Here is a 10079-nt window from a genome sequence, read left to right as displayed (position 1 = left end):
TACAAATAAGCCTGAAAGGAAGCTGTTTAATGTAGGTTTTAGGTTTATGATGTTCGTATATAATATACCTGATATTTAGGGTACCCGTTAAGACATATTTAACCAATGGTAGCTCAGCATGTATTATGTAGAAAACCAATGGAAACAAATCATACTTTACAGATATGACATTCCAAAGCAGTTTCAGCTGATTTTCTTGACAAACAAAAAATGGCTTTACTTTCCTCAGTTAAAAATATACAGGGTCACTGATATTTTTTTCCCTGCAACCTCTGCCCACAACCCACCCGTAGCTAACTAAGGAAATATGGGAGGGTAGCAAATTGAAAACAAAGGCATACAATGTGGCCAAGACTAGTGGGAGGCCAGAGGATTGGAAATTTTTTAAAAAGCCAGCAAAGAACGACTAAAAAAATGATTGAGAGGGAAGATAGATTATGAAAGTAAACTAGCATGAAATATAAAAACAGATAGTAAGAGTTTCTACAGGTCCATAAAAAGGAAAAAAAGAGTGGCTAACGTAAATATTGATCCCCTGGAGGATGAGACTAAGGAATTAATAATGGAGAACAGGGAAAAGGCCGAGATGTTGAACAAATATTTTGTATCGGTTTTCATGGTAGAAGACACTAAAAACATCCCAATAGTGGATAATCAAGGGGCTATAACTAGAGGGAACTTAATACAATCACTATCACTAATGAAGTAGTACTAGGTAAAATAATGGGACTAAAGGCGGACAAGTCCCCTGGACCTGATGGCTTACATCCTGGGGTCAAGAGAAGTGGCTGCAGATGTAGTGGTTGCATTCGTTTTAATCTACCAAAATTCCTTGGATTCTGGGGCGGTTCCAGCAGATTGGAAAACTGCAAATGTAACACCCCCATTTAAAAAAGGAGGCAGACAAAAAGCAGGAACCAAAGGCCAGTTAGCCTAACATCTGTCGTTGGGAAAATGCTGGACTCCATTATTAAGGAAGCAGTAGCAGGACATTTGGAAAAGCATGATTCAATCAAGCAGAGTCAGCATTGCTTTATGAAAGGGAAATCATGTTTGACAAATTTGCTGGAGTTCTTTGAGAATGTAACAAGCAGGGTGTATAAGGGGGACCAAGTGGATGTGGTGTATTTGGATTTCCAGAAGGCATTCAATAAGGTGCCACATAAGAGGTTACTGCACAAGATAAAAGCTCATGGTATTGGGGGTAATATATTAGCACGGATAGAGGATTGGCTAACTAACAGAAAACAGAGAGTCGGGATAAATGGGTTATTTCCGGGTTGGCAAACAGTGATTACAGCAGAGCAACAGGGATTGGTGCTGGGTACTCAACTATTTACAATCTACATTAATGACTTGGATGAAGGGACTGAGTGTAATGTAGCCAAGTTTGCTGATGATACAAAGATGGGTGAGAAAGCAAATTGTGAGGAAGACACGCAAAATCTGCAAAGGGATAGAGACAGGCTAAGTGAGTGGGCAAAAATTTGGCAGATGGAATATAGGGCCCAACATTGCCCAAGCCATTCTATCGGCGCACTGACCTGAAGCGCGCCGACTTTGCGCGCTGGAAAGGGCGCCAGAAAAAAGGGGCCCCATCCTCGCCGCTCTTTGGAGTCCCCGGAGTCGTGGCGTGGCGTGCAGTCTACAGGGAGGGGGAGTGGGGGGGGCGGAGCAACAGGCCAGCGCAGAAAGCACTGCCGGCACCTGCGCCCATGCTCAGTGAGGGCTGCGTGCAAGCTCCTGCCCTCCCAGTGCGTCCTGTGGGTTGTGAGCAAGACCCGATGCTCGCAGCTCCTAACCCCGGCCGAAGGGAGGCCTGATCTTGCCACACCCTATCCCCGGCCGAGTGGCCTCCCGCACCAGCCGGCCAGCCCGCTGAGTTCCCGGGCGAGGTAGGACTTCGGTTCTATTTTTTTATTTAGTGGCTATGCTTGAGACTTTTGATTTTGGCAGGGGGAGGGGGAGGAGGAAAGTTTTGGCGGGGTGGGGGGGAGAGAGAAAGAGAGAAAGAGCATATGGGGGGGGGGGGGGAGGGGGAGGGAGAGTTTGGGGAGGAAGGGGGGGGGGGGAGAGGGAGGGAGAGAGGAGAAAGAGCATTTTGTATAACAGCATCTCTCTCTACCTTCCCCCCCCCCCCCCCCCCCCCCGGTGACATCACAGCCAGCAGCTCGCATTTCTCCAGTAGGGATTTACTTTATTTTTTATTAATATTTTAATTGTTTGAGCTCTTCCTTGCAATGTTTGGTGTTTGGTTGTTGAGGTCCTCTCCAGGTCCCTTCCCTCCCCTATCCCTGCCCTAATGTCTGCCGAATGTGCACTGCTTTTTCTTCACTGCCCGCAAGGTTTTTCAGAGCTGGCCACATATGCTGACAAGTCGATTTGGAGTAAGTTTTTGCTGGCCAAAGTGGCATAAATGGCCAAAACTGGTGTAAGTGTCTGGGAATGTCCCCTTTTGAAAAAAAAAACGTACCTAAAAAAAATCGTATGTAACTGACTTACTCTGGAGCAAATTTTGGTGGGAAAATGGCATTTTTTTTTTTTAAACTTACACCAGAAAAACCTTACTCCAAAAAAATTGATGCAAGTCATGGCCAAAATTAGACCCATAATATTAGAAAATGTGAGATTATCCACTTTGGCAGAAATAATAGAAAAGCAAATTATAATTTAAATGGAGAAAAATTTGCTGCAGTACAGAGAGACCTGGGGGTCCTTGTGCATGAAACTCTTTTGAGTTTACCTGCGAAAACATAAAACATTAAACGGTGCCACCCGACCTGGGTGACACTCCAGACATTTACAAGGCCCTTTTTTTTCCCCCCCCTTTTTTTGTTTTTTTTGTGTTTTTCTTTTTTTTTTTGGGCACTAAAATCACAATTTTCCCCAGTGCCCCCTATAAAAGGGAAGGGGGACACTAACAGCACCGGCAATTAAAACAAATTAAACTTAAAAACGTAAAATCAAATTAAAATTTGGTTGCCGGGCGCGATGATGCACTCCAGTCCCTCCGGTGCCCACCTCTCGTCCTTGTGCATGAAACACAAAAAGTTAGAATGCAGGTACAGCAAGTAATCAGGAAGGCAAATGGAATGTTGGCCTTTATTGCAAGGGGGGTGGCATATAAAAACAGAGAAGACCTGTTACAACTATACAGGGTATTGGCGAGCCCACACCTGGAGTACTGCATACAGTTTTGGTCTCCATATACTTGCATTGGAGGCTGTTCAGAGAAGCTTCACTAGGTTGATTCCGGAGATGAGCGAGTTGACTTATGAAGATAGGTTGAGCCTATACTCATTGGAGTTCAGAAGAATGAGAGGTGAACTTATTGAAACTTATAAGATATTGAGGGGGCTCGACAAGGTGGATGCAGAGAAGATATTTCCACTCATAGGGGGAACTAAAACTAGAGAACATAGTCTTAGAATAAGGAGCCGCCCATTTAAAACTGAGATGAGGAAAAATTTCTTCTCTGAGGGTTGTAAATCAATGGAATTCTCTGCCCCGAGAGCTGAGGAGGCTCAGTCATTGAATATGTTTAAGGCGAAGATAGACAGATTTTTGAGTAATAAGGGAGTAAAGGGTTATGGGGAGCAAGCAGGGAAATGGAGCTGAGTACATGATCAGATCAGTATGATCTTACTGAATGGCGGAGCAGGCTCGTGGGGCCATATGTCTTATTCCTGCTCCTATTTCTTATGTTCTTACCCATAAGTGTGGTTCCTTCTGGTGTGTATGCTTCAGTGAAACACCATGTGGTGCATCTAGCACTATGTCACTGAGGGAGCAGGAACTGAAAGTCACTCTCCTGACTGCTCTCCAGTGACCTAATTGTGTATACCAGAGTTTATGTTGACGTATATAAACCTATAATGAAGTGCACAAATGCAGATGTCAGGTGAACGCAGGATCGGTCCCCAGTTCTGATGTCCCACTTGCTCCTCTCCCAATTGAATAGCCTGTCAACATTGACGAATACAAAAGCAAAATACTGCCAATGCTGGAAATCTGAAATAAAAACAGAAAACGCTGGAAATACTCAGCAGTTCAGGCAGCATCTGTGGAGACAGAAACTTTTCTGGTCGATGACTTCTCATCAGAACTGAAAAAAAGTTAGAGATGTAACAGGTTTTAAGTAAGTAGAGACAGAGAAAGGGGATAAAGAACAAAATGAAAGGTCTGTGATTAGGGTGGAGAGCAGGAGCGATTTAAATTACAAAAGGGACAATGGTGCAAGGCAAAAGGAGATGGTAATGGGAGAAGTAAAGGAACAAAAGATGGGTCTAGGTGTAAATGGGAATACTGCAGCAGAATCATCAGCAACAACTGACATCTGAAAAAATGGGGGCAGAGGTTAGGATCTGAAATTGTTGAACTCGATGTGGAGTCTGGAAGGCTGTAAAGTGTCTAATTGAAAGATGGAGTGCTGCTCGTCGAGCTTCATTAGATCAGTGCTGGAGGCTGTTTTTCTGCAATTTTGTCTTTTAATCTCTCCTGTCTTCCACCCCATCACACACTTTCCCTTTTGTTCTTTCCCCCTTTCCCCACCTCTGCACTTGCTTAAAACCGGTTATATCTTTAACTGTTTTCAGTTCTAACGAAAGGTCATCGACCTGAAACATTAACTCTGTTCCTCTCTCCGCAGAGGCTGCCTGAGCTGCTTAGTATTTCCAGCATTTTCTGTTTTTATGCTAACGTTTACAGTTTAGGATTATATGAACAACAGCCACTTGGATGAGGAGGTCGCTCACCAGCCATGGGACTGATCCACACCTTCCGGAGAGGAAACAATTGGCAGAAAGAGAAAAAAAAAGTCTATTTTCAAATAAAACACATACCGCGGGAGACCATTCAAATTGTGCTCCATTTATTGTGTACTAAATGATTTCAATAGAATAATCATTATCACGGTAACTTCTGGAAAGAACCACTTGCAACTCAATACAATTCATCAAGTCAATTGTTTAATTCTATTACATATCGCAAGAATGTTTTAGGTTTTTATCCTCTGTGACAGGACAAAAATCTTTCATCAGTCACTTCTCATATTCTAGGAGAAACAAAGTTAGGAAAGGGAATAGACAGGAGCGAGATAGGGCATTAAACTCTGGTGTTTTATTTTCAATTTTATACTTCTGTTCAATTGTCAATAGTAATTGAACTAGAATTTGTAATGCAAATTATCAGAAACTCTTCCTGGATATGTAAAGATAAATAACATTTAAATAAGGGCAGTTCTAGATTATTAATAGAGTCAACGCATCAATAACACGAACAAGGCCTCGGAACTTGCAACAGAGCCATGCAACTTTTATTAAAACAGAATCATCCTTTAACAGTCTACAAGAATTAATTGATAGCAAAAGTACCATGGTTCCAGAAATTCAGGCTAGTGTACTTAATTCTTTCAATCTGTGTCTTACTGTTTCTTGTCCTTTGGTGAGCATTTGTTTTGCATCACATAATTTACATTATCAGCTCTCTTCATTCACCTAATCTCTTTATTGGTTGGTTTTCCCCATTTTATTTCCTGATAAGCTACAAATTTCCCTTCAATATTCTGGCTTCAGCTTTCACTGTTATTTAGATCCACATTAGTTTGTTTCTTCCTTGAAGTTCTGTATGATTTGTTAAATTCTGTTTCCATTGCCTTTCAGTATACTTCTGATTGCTGCACTTTGTTCTCACACTTGAGTTTCTATTACTGCCTTGTTGTTCTGACAACTTTACTAAACCATTTTCCTTAATACTTGTCAAATAAAGTTTTTCTTCATTTTCTCACTATCCTTTCTGTACCTTTAGTTGTTTTCTTGAGCTAATTCTCCTTGGATTCCATTTCTCTTGTTACTCGTTTGCAATGCACGCCCTCCTTTCAAGGGCTTTCCCTCCCAATGGTCCTGAAGTGTCATTCTGCTGAATCCTCCACTCCCCGGGCTACCTACCCTCCAATTACTTCCCCAAGACCGCTCTTCTACTGCCAAATCAAACACTTCCTTTCTATAGATTTCCTTCCCGTGATGGATTAAGGTGCCAGATTATAGCACATAATCCCCAGGTCATGGAAGACTGACTCTCACTGCATCATAGGACCTCACTTTAACACCAACAAGCATCTACAACAGAGTATGTGATCTTATTTTCAGAGTTCAATAATTCCTGCACAGATTTGAACAGAAATGGTGGCATGGCCATGTTTTTCCACTGCTAGCTTGTGGTGAAATTGAGACAATTAGAAAACAACTTTGTTTCCTTGATGGAAGCAATTCCAAACTGAGGGCTAGATTATAAAATTCTCATCCTAGTTTTCAAATCCAACACCCCCTCCCCCCCCTTCTCTAATCTCCTTCAGCCCTATAACCTGCCCGAGAACTCTGCGTTCCTCCAATTCTTGCCTCTTGTGCATTCTCGATTTCCTTCGACCCATTAGCGCTCCTTAAAGCCTATCTTTATGACCAAGCTTTTGGTCACGTGTCCTAGTATTTCTATGTGGCTCAGTGTCAAATTTGGTCCAATAACTCTGTTGTGAAGCACCTTGGAATATTTTACTACATTAAAGGCTCTATATAAATACAAGCTGCTGTTGGATTAAGTGCAGCTATGATGCACACCATGACAAAACAGCCTGCTGACATGTGGACAGCAGCCATTTGGGCAAGGTACTGGAAGGAGGCTGTCGCTCATCAAACCAGACTTCGGCAACAAGTCAATGTCTTCAGGACAGCAGTGAGACTATGTGGAGTGCTTTGTGAATTCAAACAAATGTACGCACACATATTAAGAAAAGGAATACATTATTTAGTTTGGGTGAGAAAGTTGGTAAGCTTGTCAAATACCATTCTTGCATAACATAGGGACTACATAACATATGATATACAGCACAGAAACAGGCCATTCAGCCCAAACAGTCCATGCTGGCATTTATGCTTCACTCTAGCCTCCTCCCATCTTTCCTCATCTAAATCTATCAGCATAATCCTCTATTCCCTTCTCCCTCATATGCTTGTCTAATCTCCCCTTAAATGCATCTATTTTATTCACTTCAGCCACTTCGTGGTAGTGAGTTCCACATTCTCACCACTCTCTGGGTAAAGACATTTCTTCTGAATTCCCTTTTGCATTTCTTGATGACTATTTTATATTGATGGATTCTATTTATGCTCTTCCCCACAAGTGGAAACATTCTCTCTGCATCCACTCTATCAAAATCTTTCATAATTTTAAAGACCTCTATTAGGTCATCCCTCAGCCATCTTTTTTTCCAAGAGAAAAGAGACCCAGCCTGTTCATCCTTTCCTGATAATGTATACCCTCACATTTCTGGTCTCATCCTTCTAAATCAGAAGTTTCTTCTGAACTCTGAGCAGTGAAAGAGCAATAATAAGTTAAATTACAAAATGTGAGAAAATCCAGTCAGATTTCCCAAAATAAGAAAGCTAGATGTTGTAACTTGGTTGCAGAGGTACCAGCCCGTTGTTCTGAACAGTATGCAGCATCTCGGTCAGCAACACAAGAACAGCCCACTCTCCCCAGAATGCACCGATGACAGTGGAAGGCTAGTTTAAAATCAGCATTATTGCCATTGCTGGTGCCCTTTTCAACACAACTGGCCTACAGAATGGGTAACAAAGGAGATTCACACCAATTGTTCAATGTAATATAAAAATGGCACAAAACTTGTAATTGTTCTCCATTTCTAGAGCAGCAGCCCACAATTTCAAGTAACTATAGCTTGATTCAGTCCCACTGAAAATACTGCTCCTTCTGGCCCACACAATAATTAATAGATAGATGTTGTTTTGTTTCTAAAAATGCACAAAGTAGATAAAAGCAGTGAGTAAAGGTACACGCCGCCCGAGCTCCTCTGTAACGTCCCCAACAACACAGGGACAATGCAGATCATGTTTGGAGGGGAAGGAGACAAGGAACTGGAGAAAAGGCAGGCGGATACTGTCTCTTTAAACTTTCAGTTCCACTCACAAGAAACACTGAGCAAAGCAGCCACAGAACTAATATTACAACACATTAATTATCAAAACCAAAACACAACATTTTATAAAATGCATCTCACTTTCCCCATGCCCACAATGAACACACAGTGTAAATACTAATATTTCTTCAAGGCACGTTTTTAAAAAATGGCGTGAACAACAAAACCTCCCGAACAATATGCAGCAAGTGAGCGCTGGGCAGGCGGCTGGCGCCGCGCGTTTCTCTGCACTCCGCCGGCTGGGAACAGGCCGACAGCCGGAGGGAGGTCTGTCTTCCATTGCATGTTTTGGAGGGGTTATTTCAAGTTAAAGAATGAGTGAATACCGCAGTTACAGTACCTTTAAAATCCCAGGCGCTCGGTTCAGACTGACGCCGCCGCACCGGGGGTAAGGAGTGGCTCCACACGACACTTCCGCCCACCGCTGGGGCAATGTATGTCTGCACAAAGATATAGCATTGCAACCAGAGAAATAGAAATAGAGGCAGTGCAACCCAAATACTAGCGAGGTAGAGATAGAGAGTGTGCAACCCAAATACCAGAAAGATAGAAATAGAGGCAGTGCAACCTAAATACTAGAGAGGTAGAGATAGAGAGTGTGCAACCCAAATACCAGAGAGAGAGAGAGAGAGAGAATGTTCAATCCAAATACCAGAGAGAGAGAGAGAGAGAGAGAATGTTCAACCCAAATACCAGAGTGATAGAGAGAATGCAACCCAGATACGAGCGATATATATATATATATATATATAGAGAGAGAGAGATGGAGAGAGTGCAACCCAGATATTAGAGAGAGAGAGTGAGTGCAACCCAGATACTAGAGAGATAGAGAGAGAATGCAACTCAGATACTAGAGAGAGAGAGAGAAAATGCAACCCAGATACTAGAGAGAGAGAGAGAGAGAATGCAACTCAGATACTAGAGAGAGAGAGAGAATGCAACCCAGATACTAGAGAGAGAGAGCAACCCAGATACTAGAGAGAGAGAGAGAGAATGCAACCCAGATACTAGAGAGAGAGAGAGAGAATGCAACCCAGATACTAGAGAGAGAGAAACCCAGATACGAGGGAGAGAGAGAGAGAATGCAACCCAGATACTAGAGAGAGAGAGAATGCAACCCAGATACGAGAGAGAGAATGCAACCCAGATACTAGAGAGAGAGAGAGAGAGAATGCAACTCAGATACTAGAGAGAGAGAGAGAGAGAATGCAACCCAGATACTAGAGAGAGAGAATATGCAACCCAGATACTAGAGAGAGAGAGAGAGAGAGAATGCAACCCAGATACTAGAGAGAGAGAGCAACCCAGATACTAGGGAGAGAAAGAGCAACCCAGATACTAGAGAGAGAGAGAGAGAGAGAATGCAACCCAGATACTAGAGAGAAAGAGAGAGAGAATGCAATACCCAGATACTAGAGAGAGAGAGAGAGAATGCAACCCAGATACTAGAGAGAGAGAGAGAGAGAATGCAACCCAGATACGAGAGAGAGAGAATGCAATACCCAGATACTAGAGAGAGAGAGAGAATGCAACCCAGATACTAGAGAGAGAGAGAGAATGCAACCCAGATACTAGAGAGAGAGAGAGAGAACGCAACCCAGATACGAGAGAGAGAGAATGCAACCCAGATACTAGAGAGAGAGAGAATGCAACCCAGATACTAGAGAGAGAGAGAATGCAACCCAGATACTAGAGAGAGAATGCAACCCAGATACTAGAGAGAGAGAGAATGCAACCCAGATACTAAAGAGAGAGAGAATGCAACCCAGATACTAGAGAGAGAGAGCAACCCAGGTACTAGGGAGAGAGAGAGAAAGTGCAACCCAGATACTAGAGAGAGAGAATGCAACCCAGATACTAGAGAGAGAGAGAGAATGCAACCCAGATACGAGAGAGAGAGAATATGCAACCCAGATACTAGAGAGAGAGAGAGAGAATGCAACCCAGATACTAGAGAGAGAGAGAGAATGCAACCCAGATACGAGAGAGAGAGAATATGCAACCCAGATACTAGAGAGAGAGAATATGCAACCCAGATACTAGAGAGAGAGAGAATATGCAACCCAGATACTAGAGAGAGAGAGAGAGA

At 42.8% G+C, this 10079-nt stretch overlaps 1 protein-coding gene across 1 annotated transcript in view; it reads right to left on the bottom strand.

The window, feature by feature from the left end:
• The window catches only part of znf512 (zinc finger protein 512), a 131316-nt gene that overhangs the window by 73866 nt on the left and 47371 nt on the right, over window positions 1–10079 (bottom strand). The window contains exon 2 of the mRNA XM_070884193.1: window positions 8331–8430. Within this exon, the coding sequence (XP_070740294.1) occupies window positions 8331–8430 (100 nt within the window). The remainder of the gene's footprint in view (window positions 1–8330; window positions 8431–10079) is intronic.

Source organism: Pristiophorus japonicus, chromosome 7, assembly GCF_044704955.1.
Source record: "Pristiophorus japonicus isolate sPriJap1 chromosome 7, sPriJap1.hap1, whole genome shotgun sequence".
Taxonomy (NCBI): Eukaryota; Metazoa; Chordata; class Chondrichthyes; family Pristiophoridae; genus Pristiophorus; species Pristiophorus japonicus.
This window is presented reverse-complemented; position numbering and strand designations above follow the sequence as displayed.